The following is a 17,717-nucleotide window of genomic DNA, read 5'->3' as shown; positions in this document are numbered from 1 at the left end:
GCTTTCCACGATGCCTTCACAACAAGCTTCTCAGTATCTTCTCTTCAGACAAGGCTTGAAACGAGTTTTCATTCAAGGAGAGGGAGATGCAGAATTATATATTTTGAATATATTTTTTGACTCTATTCTTCTCCAAGCTCATCACATCGTTACATTCAAATTGCTCTCTGACTTTTCTGTTTCATACCTTTCCCATGCTTCCCCCTTTCCCCTCACCTGTATTTGTCTTTGTGTTGTTTCTATAACGAGATAGTCTTAAATTTAAAATTTACAAAGCATGCTAGTTACCACAGCCTTGTCATAGAAGTGATTAGACTATGTTCAAAAAAAATAAAATAAAAAATTATTGAGATCATCTCATCACGTCACATGCCTACAAATATTAGCATACTGTTTCAGTAATTCTGGTTCATTGTAGGAATAGCTATTGAATTTATCAAACTGATAAATGTAGCTGTGTGCTACAAGCTAAATGAATGCTACATTTTTTCTATTCTATTTTTTTAAATATAGAAACCTATTCTATTTTTAAAATACAGACAATGTCTCTAGAGACAATAAAGATTTATAGAAAATGTAATTTTTTTCTAACACTCTTTTTGAGACATTAAACTATGGAAATGGTAGTATATTTAAAGATTAGTTTAAGGGGAATGTTTATGCCTAGTTTTTTTCCTACGTGTCTCAGACCTTGTTTATTGATACATCTTTTAATAAAATTTGCAGGCAAGCCATGCAACTCTCAGAGGTTGGCCCCATGAGTTTGTGTTGAGATGCTCACCCACAGCTTCTTTTCTTCAATACTGACCTCTTTGATGCTCAGGTCTTCATTTTCATTCCTTACAATAGACTTCATTAGGTTTTTAGATATATATTGGTATTTTATAAACCAGTCTATTACCCGAGGACTCATTCATGCTCTCTTACTTGATATTTTGTGTCTTCTTTTACCCCAAACTTCAAATTACATGTGAAGGCTTTATGACAGAGACCCATTTGTATTGCTAGTTTAACGTACTCAACTTTGATGTGCCCATTGCACATGTTTCGACATAAGTTGCACATGCTTTGTATAATTTGTGCTCATTTTTGAAATTCTAAAATACACACTATCAGTGCTTTCCAAACAAGGCAAGAATAAATGAGGTTACACTGGTTACTGGAAACAGTGATGTGTAATACCCACCTGCCTTGTGTAAGTGTGTCACTACAAAGAGTCACTGCCAGCCTACTTGTGTTTCCTTCGGAGTAGTGATTTTGCTGGCAAATGAAAATCCCTTTCCCATCTGATGTGAATTCTCCAACTAGTGACCCACTAGCTATTTTAGGGCTTGTCTCCCACCTGTTTGTCTCCTTGGGTTGCTTTTGGAGGGGATTGATAATGTCATGTCTATCCATCCCCCACGCACCTCACCCCCTGTGAATCAGTTACAAATTCAAAAAAGTCATGAACTACGCACAAGCTACCAATCGTGGTGGTAGCTATTTTTGACTCAGAGAAAGAAAAAAGTAACTTCTAGCTCTTACCTTCCATCTAAGAAGATTTAAATTGTAGTTTCTGTGGACCAGATGTAGTAAGGAGACTTAAGACAGAATCTTTTTTGCCTTTGGTCTAGAAAAAGATGACTTCTGTTTTGTGTTCTTGAAGATGTAAAATGAAAAAAGCAAAGTAGTTAAAATATAGTGTAAATTTTCTTAGCAGAGAAAATTACGTTTATTTGGATGTAGCATGCTTTATATAAACATAATTCTAATTGTTTTTAAGTTAAAAAGGTTTTTTTCTTTTTATAAATATGTATATGAGTTTTCCTTTTTAGAAGTGTTCAGTAGGATAAATACTATACATTTTTTAAAACACCATATTGCTGAATTCTGAAAAAAAAAAAAATATTCAGGAAGGTTAGTCTGCATCATCAGAGAATTTTCGTTTCTGTCCTGAATTTTCCAATACTGACAAAATGACAATATAATGGACACTAAAGTAGATACTGTCCAAATAGTGTGCTTTACAGCATAGAATGTTACATACATTCCTTTTCTAAAATACACTTTCAGCTTTTGAAACGACCAGAAATGAAATTACAGCCAAAAAATAAAATAAAAAAATCAAGACTTTCATTAAAAATTGGCACATAAAAAGAAAACCTCATGCATGTGGAATATTCCTTCATAATTTCAGATTAAACATAAACATGTTTATATTAATGGTGTATACTGTTACACAGTGCACGTGTTTTTCTTACCATATTTCCACTATACATTATAGAAAGCTGTTAATCTTCAGCTGAGGTCAAAGATTGTCATATCAATATGATATAAAATTTTTATTTTGTAAGATATATTCAAGGAATGTAATTATATGATTTAAAAAAAAAAAAATGTAATGCATGGTGATTATTCCAAGAATAGCCAAATTAGTTTAACATAATACTAACAGATGGTTAGTGGGCAAAGACAAATCCATGAATAAGCTGACATACTGTGATTGGAATTAAAATATCACATACGAATGCACGGTGAAAATGATTGTAATTATATTAGCATTGTGTTTTGATGAGAGTTCTTCCTGTCGGTACATGCTTAAGAAAACAAAGATACCTTAGGCCTACTAATTCTTAACTTGCACAATTCAATTGAATATCTGCTAAAAGGGAATATTTTGTCATATTAGTAGTTGAATAGCCAACAAATTCTATGCTTCTCTTTGATTTATTATATAATTGTTTCAAAGTTAATTTAGTAATCCAATTTCTGAATGTAGAAGTGAAGTTTCTTCTGCAGAGAATATTCTGTTGCCAATGATATTTATGGACCAGTATTTCCTTCTGTGCAATTCTGTTGAAGGTGTTTCTCTTTTATTCATTTTCATTTCCTTAAAATATAAAAACTCTTTTTATAAACGTTAACATTACTGCTAACATAAAAGAGAAAGTTTTATGAAATCTTATACATCCATATATCACTTTACTACTGCATTTTATAAATAACAGATAAACTTTTGTAACAAAACTCAACCATTTAAACATATTATTGAATTTTTAAGTATTAGGCATAAAAAATAGTTAACTTGCAGAATTCTCTGATTTTTGCAATGCAGGAAGACTCTGGTTTTGTACTTTAATAGCAGAATGGCCCCAAGATAAATATTCTCTATAACGGAGGGCTGCAAAGATGTGTAGAGTCCTTCTGGAAATGTTTCTTCTCTTCCTGACTCAGTCTTCATGAAACTTCACTCAGGGTTTAGTTTCACAATATTGTAGTCATCAGGGCAGCTTCACAACAACAACACATGCTCCAGCCCTTCCAATATTGACAGGAACTTCCTTTAAAAAAAATAAAATAAATAAACATTTTGAGTAGACTGTTACGGGCAGGACTAGAAGAAATTACTTGTAGAGTAAAAGGAAAACAATTTCTTTATTCAAGCTAATGTAATGCTAGAAAATTAGATTTAACTGGAACTGTGGAAACAATTTGAGGTTGTGGAAAAAAACTTTTTGCAGCTGCTGAGGGCTATTGGAGCATAGGCTGGTGGTGTTTCTTTTAGCTGTTGTAGAAGATTTTCATATCCTTTGACCCTAAACTATGGACTTCATAGGATCTTGCCAGTTTTAATGTTTTCTCTTATCTCAATGGTGATAGTCATAAATAAGAAAACTTGAAAGTGTGTCCAGTAGAGGGCATTGCTGACAAAGGCATTCCAATTCCAGCCTCTGTTACAAAATGATTTGTATAACCTGGTTTATTTACCCATGCATTATTACCTCCATTGTTGTATCTGAAAACTTCTATACAGTTATTTAACATGAGAGGCAAGCAATATGTTATACCTGCCAAACTACAGTATTATTGCATCCTAATATATGCCATTTTTCACAAAACCAGTAATAATTTTGCAACATAATAATTTTTGCTTTGTCCATTATTCAGATAGAGTTCTTTCTATTTTTAATTACCTCTGTCCACTCATTATTTTGAGCATCATAGGACTCCACAGTATCCAGGTATGTGTGGCCATCATAACCCCCAACAGCATATAATCTGTCCCCCAGAGGACAAATTCCAACAGCATCCCGAGGCACACTCAAGGGGGCCACTGTTGTCCAAGCATCTGTTTTAGGGTCATACCTAGAATGTTTTATGATAAAAATGAGAAAAATATATTGTAGAAATGCATTATGATATTTCAGATTTATATAACTGATAAATACTTTTCTCCTCTTTTGTTGTTTAGCTACACTACGAACTAGTGTAGAGAATTATGAGTAACTTGATCAACTATTTTATTTAGCCACTAGAGGGATCTTCAAGCTCACTAAATGTGCCCGTATTTTCACTTTATGGTTACAGACTACATTTCTATCAGATTAAACAATCCCTGTTTTGAACATAAATGAAGCCTGAGGGAATGATAGCACAGCAGCAGCTCAGTCAGCAAAGTTGAAGAAGCAAATTTCAGTGTATTTTTTTGAATTTCTCTGTAAAGATTTTTTCAAATAGAAGGGAGAGCAAGGAGGAATTTGCATCTGGTGGTTAATGGAAATCAAAAATATTAATCAAAATATTATTCTTAAAAGCATAATATGTTTTGCAAGCATAACACTCAAATTTTGAAGAGATTTCACTTGCTACAATAAATTATTTTATACTTCCTGGAATGTAAAATAAATGAATACAAATGCTTACCTTTCTACACAGTCAGAAAGTCGAGAACAGTGGTTGGAAGCAGGCGCATCATGACCTCCCACAGCATATAAAAAGCCATTGTATGTTGCAACACCAACACCCCCTCTTCTCTTTGACATTGAAGCACATAGACTCCACTTGTTCGTGTGCGGATCAAAACATTCCATTGATTTTAAGCAGGAGCTCCCATCTCGTCCACCAACAGCATATAGTCTGGGACAATTATCCACGGGAAAATGAAAAATTTTGGTCATTTTAATAAAAATTACATTTGTAAGCTTCATTCAGATGACTTTAAAATTCCCATGATGCCCACTATTTGCTCTCCGACCACTATGCTCTAGTAACTTTCTTTGCACAGTGAGTTTTGCATGCTGCATGAAAAGTTATTTTCTTAATTTTGCAATATAGTTTCAAGCAGTCACATTGGAAGATTAAAAAATGCATATCATATCAACTTCTGTAACTGTTAAGCTATAGATGGAATTTAATAGAAAGGTGCTACATATATTTGAAATATAAGGTTACAAAGTATTTGATATCTCAGTATCGCATTAAGCAATTTTCTTCTACTATTAATACATTAAAAAATCAGTAATTTCATATATATCAAAAACATATGTAAGAATACATCAAATATATTTTCTTCAGTGCTTGTATTTAAGAAAATCTGTGAAACAGAATTTACCATACAGATATGTCCTCCTGTCTGTTTAGCATAAAGGCACTTAGCAAACAACTCGAGATTCAAGCCAGCTGTTGTTAAGACAACACGTAAGAATAAATGGTGTAAATTCACCATTAAGAACCAGGTTGTGGCTTTTTGTCAAAGAATTTTACAAAGTCTGAATTTTTAAAATTATTTATTTATTTATTTTTATTTCAAACTAGCTGGATGTCTCTAGACTGTGATAGCACACATGCTGGATGTAATAGTACATGTGTTTCGATATTGAGTGTGCCAATTGCTTAGGTTGCTTTCACACCCTGGCTGTTACTTAATGCCATGAAATTGAGTTTGCTTAGTGCAACTAATTAGAGATCTAGGGAATACTTCAGCTTGTCCAGAGTATGTCACCCAAAGCCAATCAGTTGAATTGTGCTTGAGTTGTGTGACTCTTGTTCCAGTGACTGGGAGAAATTTTAGATTGCTCTGATGTACAATTTCAGCAAGAAAAAATCTTGACTTTTACAGCAATACAAAATTTTTAGCCCTCTCTTCTAACATTTATGAATTGAACACAGACTTGAGTTCTCTTGTACAGTTTGTTGCTTGGCCCATAAAAAAAAAAAAAAAAAAACTTGAGAACTTGATTTATTTTCTTTTAACATCAGGCCCTTAGATGCTGTCTCCTTGTTTACACAGCTTTCACGGAGGGAGGAAATCACTGACTATATGAGCAGATTGGTTGGGATTTTTTGTTTTCCCTAAAGTACCCAGAAACATCTAAAGATCTAAAAAAAAAATCTTTTTCCATTCTCCGAGAAGATGAACAAATATTCCTTTATTGACTAATGCTTTCAGTAGACCATTTATTGGTCAGAAATGTTGCTCCACTGAAATTCTAAGTCTTTTCTGGTGGGATTGAATAGAAAAAATATGGCGTGACTTAGGGGAACAGGAAAAAGAGAAGCATTCTGCTCAGACCACAGCAATAGCGCTGAATGATGGACATTTGATCTCGGCTTCCCCTGGTATGCCAGAGATTACATCACTAGACTAACAGACGTGATTTAAGCCGGGATGGAGACAGCATGTATCAGGCTGATTGAGAACAGAGTCAGGATCGGGCTGGATTTCCTCTTTGACAAAGTGGTTTCCTGCACGTCCCTGTGGAAGGTAGCAACAGGAGTTTCTGGTGAAGTTTATGCTGAGAACATTTCCTCTGAGATACAACGGGGACTTGAACAGACAGTTCTGCCTCTCAGAATTTTTAGTTAATGTTTAAAATCATGTCCTGTTTGAATGAAAAAATCCTGGCTTGTATGTGAAGATATACATTTGCAACTATCTGCTTGCTAACATCTTTATTTCTACTCTTTCTCTTTCATAAGTCACCAGCATTCAAGAAGTGAACAGGCGAGCCAGTGATAAGGTTTCAGAATAAGTGCAATTTTCTGCCTACAACTGTCTGTAATGTTCCCAGCCCCTACGAACTGTCACTGCTAAGAGGCTTCCAAACCAGAGTTCATTAAAAAGGAAGGTTGGCTCAAGTCATGCTTTCCGACATACCAAATGGGGGCCTTTTATCAGGCTTTAATATTTCCAGCACCAGCCTAATTTGCTGAAGAAGTTAAAGTTCTTTCAAATGGTGCTTCCTTAGACATACTGATTTAAAAATGTAAAAGTGAACTTGGAATATTTTTTCAAGATAGTTGATGGAGCACTGGAACAGGCTGTCCAGGGAGGTTGTGGAGTCTCCTTCTCTGGAGATATTCAAGGCCCGTCTCGACACCTACCTGGGCAGCCTGCTCTAAGGAACCTGCTTTGGCAGGGGGGTTGGACCCGATGATCTTTCAAGGTCCCTTCCAACCCCTACAATTCTGTGATTCTGTGATCAATATCTCCCATAATTTATATTTCAGGAAAAATTCTGTTGTGCATCTGTCATATGTTCAAATTGCTGAAACTTGAAGTGGCTGAAATGTGTTTACAACGTGACTGAAAGTTTGAAAACAATTTACCACAGAACAGAGGAAAAGCTTTTTCTTATTTTTGTGCATTACATTTTCTCTTTGTTTTCTTGAGGTGTTTAATTACTTTAAGAGTGAAAAGAAAATATAAGAAATCGGATTTCCAAGGCAGGAAGCAAAGAAAACAACAGTTTTTCCTGTTGACATACTTGCTATTTAATGCTGCAACCCCTACAGTGCTTCTGGGCGTTGACATGCTAGCAACGTAATTCCATTGCCGTGCTTGAGGGTCCCATCTTTCTACAGTATTAAGGTAACTCCATCCATCATGGCCACCAACAGCATACATTGGTCCTTCAAGCATTGCTACTCCTTAGAAGATAGAATTAGGAACGGATTACAGTATCTAATAATTACAGTGATCAATAAAGTATTAACTTCATGCTTTAATTCCCTGTATACAGATAAGCAATTTCAGCTGGTATTAAACTATCTACAAGCAGGCTTGTCATTTAGCGGAATAAATAAGGATAAACAAAATACTTTATATACAGTATTTTTCAGAATAAGTATTATCTTTTGCCTAAAGATCAGAAGAAAGTTGTTTCAGTTCTGAAGTTCTCAGAATTTTCTCTCTTCCAGTTCTGTTGACCTTGTTCTGAATGAAGTTTGAGCCCCTACATGAGAAATAATGCTATTCTATCAAAGAAAAACAAAGATTGAGCCAGGCAATGGAAAAAAAAAATGTCCAACACAACTACATATCCTTTACTCTGAGCTGAAGATCTGTAATCCTGCCAGCATGAAGCCTGAGTGGGTGGGTATCTGGCTGGCCTTACAGGCTACAGTACCATAATATTTTAATGCCTCTAAGTGGAATGCACTTTGTGATAAGAGTAGGCTTGTATTTGCTGCCCTTGAGGGACAGGAGAGTGAACTTGGCTCTCCCTGCAAAGCTCTCTGTGGATATATCCTGTGTTACTGCCCTTTTCTCAGCAAGAAGGGGTTTGGTGCCTTCCCTTTGCTAAGCTGCTGCTGTTGCTGACGTTTCTTTGCTTTGTTAGGTAAGGCAAAATGTTTGAATCTGTCTGCTTAAAAGTTGTCTGAATCCGACGTTTCAGCCTTAAGTATACATGGCCTGATTTTTTTTTTCAAATGTGCTACTCTCCACAAAATCACACTGAAACCAATAGGACCTATAAGTGCAAGGCAGCTTTGCAAATTGAGCTGATACATAGTTAGAAGGCTAACTTTGGGCACTCATTTTACTTCCGCAACCTGCTTGTTGGGTAGAATTATGCCCCTGCAGCTGGTAATTATAAAGACTACAGTCTGTTTTGTCTTTTTTCCATTTACTACTTACTCCTATTTGTTTTTGTTAATTTGACAGACTAGCTGGAAAGAACTCAACACTATAATTTATTCCCTAAGTGGTGGAGAAGGTACTATAGGCCACAAACTAAGGTTTATCGAATAACTGGATCAGTCTTTTTGTGTTATTCATTAAAATAAAAATATTCTGTGTCATTTGAACTTACTATAATGATTTTGAGCCAATACCTTTTTCTATTAACATAAATGAAGCTGGCCTTTCTCATAAGATCTGTGCAAATAAATCATTCAGAAATTGTCATATTCCCTCCCATAGTCTCCTTAACGTCAAACTTGTCCTTATTTTTCATTGTTCCAGCAATGCACTTGAGATTTCATATATTTCATTCACTGTGAATAATATTAAGGATTACTGGGCAGTAAAGACCCATAGATACCAAGCTATGGCAGAGCTCTTTAAAACTCTTGTAATTACAACATTAAAATTAGTGAAGTTGCACTTACTTCCTTACAGCAATGTTTTCTTCGATGTGAGTAATTATCTGACCTGATTTTCAGAGGTGTTAGGTACCCATGGGCTTAACTTAGTCATAATTTTCCAAAACTATAAATCAGGCTGTTACCGTATTGCAAGCAGATACCTTCGCCACTGAATTAGAAAAGTCAATCATTTTCACCATTGCTTATATTTGGAATTTTCTAAGAACAAAATTAACTCTGGAAGTCTAGTGCAAGTTGGGTGAACACTAATAAATGTCACTGTCATAAAATTATGGCAAAGGGCAAATCTGTCTTTGAAAAATACCTTCTACACATGTTGCTGCATGTTACTGAATGCTTTGAAAGTTATGTCAGCAGCATTTGTGTAAATTGAAATCACTTGTACGTGATCCAAAGTATTTACAAAGAAGCAGCACCTCTTACCTAAGCCATGTCTGTGTGTTGACATAGGAGGCATTATAGTCCAAACTTTGGTGATAGGGTTGAAACATTCAACAATATTAGAAGTTTTCAGACCATCTCTTCCTCCCACAATATAGAGCTTGTTGTCAATTACTGCAACTCCAAACTGTAATCGTCTACCATTCATGGTACCAATTTGTATCCAACTATTAGTCCTAAGGTCATATTTTTCAATTGTAGTTGTGCCTGTTGAAAACATAAGTATTATACAATACAAGACAGCCATGAACTGATCAGTATCCAGTAGTCAGTAGCTGGTCCATCTCAAAATATTATTCAACTTCAAAAGATTGAAATTCTGTGTGTGCACTTTTACTGCATCTTTTACTGAGAACTTCAGTTACAAAGTGTGAACCTAGTGAGAAAGCTGCATTAATTCCATGCATATATAATTGTCAAACATATGGGAATAAACCAGGGGCAAGAAGAGGCAGAATTACATGCCAGCTAATTTTTTAACACTGGAAATTTGAATACAAGTTAAATCTGTTAGTCATTTAAATACCATGAGGATAGTTGGTTTTTGTTTGTTTGTTTTAATTCTTTATGAGTATGGTACCTCATAACTATATACTCTTTAGGCATGCCTGTGCTTAAACCATTAGTGCTATCAAAAACTAAATGTATCCATGAATCTGTCTTAGTACTTAGGCATGCATCTTCATGAATAGCTTGGATGTTTTCCTTTTCACAATGGAGACAGGCAGAAGGCTGACTTCTGTGTGAGTATGCACTTGTTTCCCACAGGTAGCTTCCTTGAGGTTCACCTTTGCAGCAGCCGTGCAATAAATGCTTGTCTGCTGTAATACAGAAGCTGTATTTTCAATTCTTCCAGGTCACTGAACTTCTAGTAATGTTTTTACTGCAGCTATTCATAAGGCCCTAACTCCCTGCCATTTAATACTGACACTTTTACATGTGCTGGCTCCTGACAGTCACTCTGTAGCCGTAATTGGTCCTGTGAGAGTTGATTTAGCACAACAAGGAGAAGACTGAGCAACGACTGAGGTAGGAAGAGGCAATTACCAGTTGCACACACAGTACACACTAGAGCTCAGCTTCAGTTCAGCTGAAGGCAACCAGATGAGAAAAACAGAGATGATTTCCTGCCTGTTCCTTGACTGGGATTTGAGACTAGAGAAGTAGTATTTTGAGAATTACAATAGGCAGTTTGTGGATAAATGGTTTCTAACAGCAAAACAACCATGCAATAATGCAGAGAAGAAAGGTAGCATTTGCTTTAGAGAAGTTTTCACAAGTAGAACCTGCTATAGGTCATCTGCTATACTCAACGAGCTTAGTGAAATAAGAGCTTATCTCGATATCTTTTTTTTTTTCTCCCCTCTACATGCCTTTCCAGATGCATAGACTGGGAAAGAAACTATCAGATCTACCAGCAATAAAAGAAAAAAAATCTACTTTTTCCCTCTCCTGTCTTCTTTCATTCTGCACAACTGAATTTTACTATTTTTTTGTTTTGTTTTGTTTTTCCATTTTGGTAGTCTGTTTGCTCTTCTTTGCTTTGATTCTGTCTCATTTATTTTATGCTAATACATGAGTGCCCCAAAGTTCTCAGCTTCAAAAGAAATCAAAGAAATAGCTCACATAACTAAAAAAAAAAAAAAAAAAAAAAAAAAAAAAAAAAAAAGCAGGAAAAATACATTAAGGTGTACAGTGTGTTCATACCCTGTAGGCTGTAATTTTTACAGAGGTTTGAAAGTAGGTTTTGAAAGGTAATGTGGTTTAGGCACAGTCACGTTTTTCAAAATACTAGCCCAAGAGTGGTTCTTTGATCTTCTCTTGATCATTTGAAGTTGAGGTTTGACTTCATATACCACCTGAGATAAGCACAAAGCCAAACTTGGCACTTGCAGAGAGTTCTTTTCTTTATCACAGAAGGCACAGTATTGCCAGAGGTGGTAGTTACTCCCTTCTCAGAGATGTTCTTCTAGTGCTTCATAGTCTCTTAGGTGCTGTTTCCTTTATCTTGCAATCCAGCACAGGCTCAAGGTATGAGTCAGAGATATAGAGGACAGCAGGGAGGAGAGGAAGTGCTGTTCTTAACCATCAAAAGGCAAAAGTTCAAACAATCGGCTTTATTCCAAGGTCATAAGTAAAAGAGGCACCAACAGGAAGTAGAGATGTTGACTGAAATAGCCTTTTCTTTGTATAACCTTTACTGTGAAGACCTATTAGAAAATTTTATTCTTATTTCTAAGAATAGTTAAGTTAGTTTAAAGATAACCTTGAGTTTTTGGTTGATTTATATAGTTCATAAATAATCAGTATTGCTAATTAAACTACACTAGTTGTTATGGCTTAACTTCATTTTGTTAAACTGTCATAAGAATGAATGTTTTCTCTTCATGTTGTGATGGTGATGAATGTGTATTTTGTATTTAATTTAATTGCATGGGATAGTAAGGTAGCACTGCAAGATGTCTTGTATAGGAAACATTAGTCATCAGCAACTTTTTCCAAACTGTGAAATGGATTAGCTTCTTTGTGAGTCTATTAATAGTAAACTCACACAGCTAAAAGTAATACTGTTCAGCAAGTCGCTAGACTTTAAACTAATTACAGTTCTTTGGCTCCAAGCTGTGGATTCCTATAGAAAATAATTTAATATACTTCCTAGTAAATAGTGTCATTTGTAAAGTTGTAAACTGGTTGCAGTTGTGAAAATCAAATCATAAAAAATTGAATACATTTAAAAGATTTAACTTTCAACTACAAACTTGAAGAAAATTCTATATACAGTTCTGAAAAAAGATGCACGTATTTTGCACTTGTGAAAAAGTGCAAATGTTTTCAATTTAAAATTTATTTTAAAATATTGATAACTTTAGTTTAGAGCTGCTAAAAGTTCAGTAATGCTTTTTGGTTTTACTTTTCCCTAAAAATTTTTTCCAGCCTTCTAACTTTTGTCAAAAAATGGAGCACACTAGAATGACATTAAATATTTCTTGAAATATCTTGAATGTTATTTTTTCTACTGATTTGTAAAGCCAAACTGCATGCAAAAATTCTTAGAAAACTCTAAATTTTAAAATCACCGTTCAAATCAAACTTCTTTAGTCTGAACTTCAAGCTGTACATATATCATTGAGAAACATGATTCTTGCAAGAAGGAAGAACATCTAAAATGCAAGATTTTCTGTTTTTTTTTTCCTTTTTTTCATCCTTATATTGCTGTTTTCCTAACAGAAATCCTTCAAAGATTGTTATATATTCCCCGTGTGTCTGTAATACAATTAATTAACACAATTAAACAAATATCCAAGCTTACCTTTAGTAGCATCCATACCGCCTACAGCATAAAGTGCACCCACTGTAGACTTTCTGGGCTTAGTTCGAGGGCTCTGCATCATGGACCGTCTTTCTGGTAGAAGGTGGTATTTCATAGCCTCCATAAGAAGTTTCTGACACTCTAGGTCGTCTGCAAACATTGGACTATTTTCTAGATCGGCTAGTAACTAAGAAATGAGAAGTGATGATCTTATGTATATCTAAATCATTACAAGTTTTATGTACTTTAGCAATTAAAGCATTTGTACCTACGAACACTCATTTTCAGTTCACCTCTTCCCCAAGCTTTGCTGTAAATTCTGCTTTAATGCAAGTAAAACAACATAAGGGTAGTAACTAACTAACTAAATAAATGTTTAGATGTGAGTCTTTTGCTTTATTTTTTTCCAAAAACATTCTTATAACTTTTAGAAAAGTTTAAAATTGCAAATGCAAACTTCTCCTTATGAATGTAAATGTCCTTTTGATGTGAGTGTAAGCAAACCTAATACTAGACATCTCTGTTAATATTAGAACATATTAAACAAGGTGTACATTTAAGAATAAATATATATGGTATTTTGATGCTTAACCCGAAGTTGATTACTTGCAGCTTCACTCATCAATAAAATAAAGGTAGATTCCTGACAGTATTGTTCCTACTCCTGTTTTTCTGATAAGATAGCCCCCTGTGACACAGATCCAACAGTGCCAGCTTGCTATAAAACAGTATGTCCATCTCTGCCACTTATTTGATGAACTGTCTCGTACAGTCTGAAAGGACAAGTAATGTCAATGCTCAGAATAGTCAGCAATAATCTAGACCCCATTGTTTTTGTTTACTTTTTGCAGTAATAAGAGAGAAATATTGTGTCTTATCAGTCCTGCGGTTTGGTAAGTCTAAATAAATGTCTTCCTATGGTATCAAATTGCTGTGTTATTAGAGGACAAAATGCTCCCCAGGAAAGAAACACTCTACTTTTGAGATACCATTAGACTGCTATGTTTATAAAGGCAGTTGTGAGCCCAATAATTACATTTCTATTGTACAACTTGTTTTCATCTCTTTTCACAAATAATAAACATACCTATAGAGTTAACAAAATAATAATACGTTTTTAAAAAAGGAAGCCCAAACCAGCACTTTTGTACAGATTTTTTTTTCTGCCTAACTGATGCTTGAGGCAAGTGTTTCAGTTGCTAGTTAAATCCCCTGTTAGCCCCTCACTTCCATACCTGAGGTGGAAGTAGAGGCAGCCTAATATAAGAAAGAAGCATTCCTAGGTCTCGTTGTCGGTTTTGCAAATCATGCCTCACCCACATCATTAGCGCCTGGAATATGGCTTCTTCATCGGGAACATTGATGTCATCGCTAGACAGGAGCTTTGCAATCTCATTAGCAGGGAGTAAAAGAAATTCCTGGTTTTTAATAACTTCTGTGAAGTGTTCCTGAAAAGAAAAACAATAGGCTTCAGTACAGTCATGATTTTCACACCTTGAAGTAACCTTTCCTTACATAATGTTAAGGCTTTGCATATACTGTATTTCTGTATATTTATACTGTATTTTTTGCACTAGGGTATAGGGAAATGTAATACATATTCATGTAATACATAACGATCATTGAATTCCCTTCTATCATTTAAGGGGAAATTTTGTTTTTTCTCTTCTACCTTCCTGTTGTAGAACTGAAGGACAATGATCATTGTCACCACCACCATGCTCACAGCTGCATCTGTCAGGCTTCTTGTCAGTATGTCCCGTCAGGTTTTGCTACTGGCGGTTTTGTCCATCAACGTGATCTTAATGCTTCAGCTTAATAGCAACACAATTTGAAGATATACAGTATATCTTAAGAATGGCAAGTGGGCTTTCAAATTAACTAGTTTGTATAGCTTGTGTTACAATCAGATTTCCAAGTTTTGAATCATGTTCAAACCTTGCAGTTCTTTTCTGACAGGCTGTTCCAGGTGTTGACAGGTCTTCACTGTCTGCAGCAGAAAATTTAGGGAAATTAAACTTGCTTTTCTAACAGTACTTTTACGGCAATTGAAAATTGGACAAGTCCTGAGAAAGGGGTCTCACTCTAGTCGGTTGGTGAGAAAAATTGCCAACTCCAGAAACAGACATGAATATAAAATCAAAGAATTTTTTTCATAAAAAATATTACATTGTACAGTCCAGTAAAGCAATATTAGAATTGATACTGAAATAGAGTTTCAGTCATCATAATTCAGTATGAAGTATGTTTGATTGTGTTAATTCCAAAGAAAAAAAAGATTTTTTTAAGTTACAGAGAACTGCATCTTGGAATTTATGTATATATTTGAAATACTAATTTCCATCTATGTACCTGGAAGAGATGTATCTTATTTGGAAACCACATTGAAGTAGAGCAGATGAAGAAATTTTAGTAACTGATATTTGTATTATTTATTTTCAGTAGTCTCAGCTTTCTGTAATTCTTCTCAAGAGAATTAAGAATGTACATATAGAAGTATCAGTGATTAAAGGGTATGTTGACTTTACTCTGTTATGCACATCCTGCTTTAATATTTTGTGACATTCAGAGAATAGGAACAGGAAGGCCAGTTCACGTTTAGTTACAAATATAGCACAAGATGTTTATCAGAACAAGCTCTATCTGTATGAAAAGATCCTAGGCAGGAAACTGTTAATACTTACCATCAATGGCTGAAGTAATTGAAAGGGAAGGCTTCCATTGTGTTTGTTTTCATTGAATGGATGTGGTGTTTATAGCTGATTATCTTATGAAAATATTTAAATGTTACCAGTTTGTTGGGATGGTCTCTATATTTACACTCTGTCTTTATAGTCTTTCCCCTAAGGTACACATTTTCAGGTGGTTGAGGTTGGCATGAATCAAACCAGAATGTTTCCTTTATCCTCTTCTACAACACCTTGTGTGTGCATTGTTACAATCTCTTGTTTTCTAGAGTCTTTTGAGAATCAGTTCAGGGGGTTAAAAGAAATTTTTCTTTAAGCTTATTTCAAAGAGGTGCAGAATTTCCTCTTCTGTGTAATTGTTAGCAGCTGCAAACATGATAGGTGGTTTTATGACAATGCAAGGTCCTCTATCATTGCAGCATCCTCAATCTGTGCTGAACACAAGATGCGGGAGGTTGTTCTAGAGGTGGAAATGCTCCCAGCTGTTTTCAGGAAGACTGTGTAAAGCCTATATGCACAGTACTGTTGAGTCTCACCAGGGTCCTTCACATTAGACAGTGTTCTTAAAGACCCAACTGTCATTTCTTTAACACACAGACTTAAAAAATAGTAAAAGTCTAATTGCTGGGGAAGACTGGGGGGTTCAAATAATTAAAAAAAAAAAAATCTTATTAAAAAGGTCCTCTTGTTATCTGACATTAATAACCGTATGATTTTATCTCATTTTTGCAGAAATCTGTGGATTTTAAGTGGTTAAATTTGATATCCGCATGGCTGGGGCTGGTGGAACAAAAGAGGCAGCAGAAGGAAGTTCCTGGTTTGGGCTTAGAGCTTATAATGGTATGGAGCAGCAAGGACAATGCTATTATGTAGAGGCTGAGTGAACCTCTATCTTAAATGCCCTTTTTCAAACTTTAAAATATAAAAGGAATCTAGATAGCTGCTAAACAAACCATTCATTAGTATGACAGGAGGGAGCACAACTGGTGCCCTCATTCTGCAAATGCCACTCTCACTTCAGCATGTGGAAGCGCGCAATCTCTTGCTGGAATGCCTCTAAACTGGTTTTGACATACTACGCTAATATTTCAAGCATAAATCTGCCATGTGTCTCCTAACGAGTAGTTCTTTTTATATCTATTTAGCTGTAGCAGTTGCCATTCTTTTTGTGTTTAAAAATGCTATAGCACATCTTGTTGCCCTGAATATTTATCCCTTGATTTGGTTTCACAGCAAGCTATCTTGCTTCTCTGTTTCCCACGCTCTGAATATTCATTTCTTGCTTTGAGCCAGAGGAGATTATGCTCCAGTCAGGGATGTGCTTCTTTTTAGCGTTCAAGATCTTTCCCACGCATTCTTTATTTTGGCTTTTTTTGTGTACCTCACCTTGAAATCAGCTTTAGATTTTTCTTTGTATTGAATTAAAAACATATAAATGCACCGTTGCTGTTTTTCTCTTGACATTATCCATACTAAGGCATGGGTTTTTTGGAAGAAATACATGAAAATCGTACTGCAAATTTAAGTTCAATAAGTATGGCAAAATTCTGAAACAGGAAACAGAACTGAACATTTGGTTTCCTCAGCGTGCCCTTCTCTCCCTCCAATAATTCTGTAGTAGTCACAGTTCTTAAATTTCCCTTTGGAGGCTGAGGTGAGCAGAGATGTCCTCGGGTCAGGGACTGTGCAGAGCTGACCCTGCCAGAGCAGGAGAAGCACAGCCACTGACTGTATCACTCTTGGAGAGCACAGCAGCCCCAAACCCCAGCTGGCTCTGCTTCACCGAAGCCCATATGTTTTCCAGGAGAGTATTTGTGCTCTCTGCTAACACTATAGTCGTAAAGCAGTTAGGTTATTTATCTTACCATAGTGTATGTGTGTGCCACCTTCAGGAGCTCTGTGCAGCCCTGTGCATCTCCAAAAGAGCGAATCCCCAGGCAGTTGGAAGGATGAAGCTGCTTCATGAGGAAGTTGCAGCATACTTCAATGACCTGGGATAGCTGGAGAAGACAAGCTGCAGCTAGCAAACTTTCTATAGTGTCTTCTTTTAACTCTAGAATACCTGTGCAATTTACATATAGGGAAAAAATACAGGTTTTCAGTCATTTTCTTTGTAACTTTAAGCT

General features: G+C 35.5%; 1 protein-coding gene and 1 long non-coding RNA gene across 4 annotated transcripts in view; one reads left to right on the top strand and one right to left on the bottom strand.

Annotated features, from left to right (window-relative positions):
* LOC121077422 overlaps positions 1–17,717 on the top strand; it is a 363,360-nt gene that overhangs the window by 156,655 nt on the left and 188,988 nt on the right. The window lies entirely within an intron of this gene.
* Positions 1,749–17,717, bottom strand: part of KLHL4 (kelch like family member 4) — an 81,818-nt gene continuing 65,849 nt past the window's right edge. For 2 of the 3 annotated variants that reach the window (XM_040572667.1, XM_040572665.1), the window contains 8 exons: positions 17,457–17,653; positions 14,140–14,352; positions 12,905–13,091; positions 9,577–9,801; positions 7,530–7,692; positions 4,687–4,899; positions 3,957–4,128; positions 1,749–3,323 (listed from right to left, as the gene is read on the bottom strand). In XM_040572667.1, coding sequence (XP_040428601.1) covers positions 3,264–3,323; positions 3,957–4,128; positions 4,687–4,899; positions 7,530–7,692; positions 9,577–9,801; positions 12,905–13,091; positions 14,140–14,352; positions 17,457–17,653 — 1,430 coding nt within the window. In that variant the 3' untranslated portion in view covers positions 1,749–3,263. The remainder of the gene's footprint in view (positions 3,324–3,956; positions 4,129–4,686; positions 4,900–7,529; positions 7,693–9,576; positions 9,802–12,904; positions 13,092–14,139; positions 14,353–17,456; positions 17,654–17,717) is intronic. The other variant, XM_040572666.1, reaches the window with a different exon arrangement.

The sequence above is a fragment of the Cygnus olor genome, chromosome 13 (genome assembly GCF_009769625.2).
Source record: "Cygnus olor isolate bCygOlo1 chromosome 13, bCygOlo1.pri.v2, whole genome shotgun sequence".
NCBI lineage: Eukaryota > Metazoa > Chordata > Aves > Anseriformes > Anatidae > Cygnus > Cygnus olor.
Note: the sequence above shows the minus strand (reverse complement) of the source record. Positions and strands in the feature narration are given on the sequence as shown.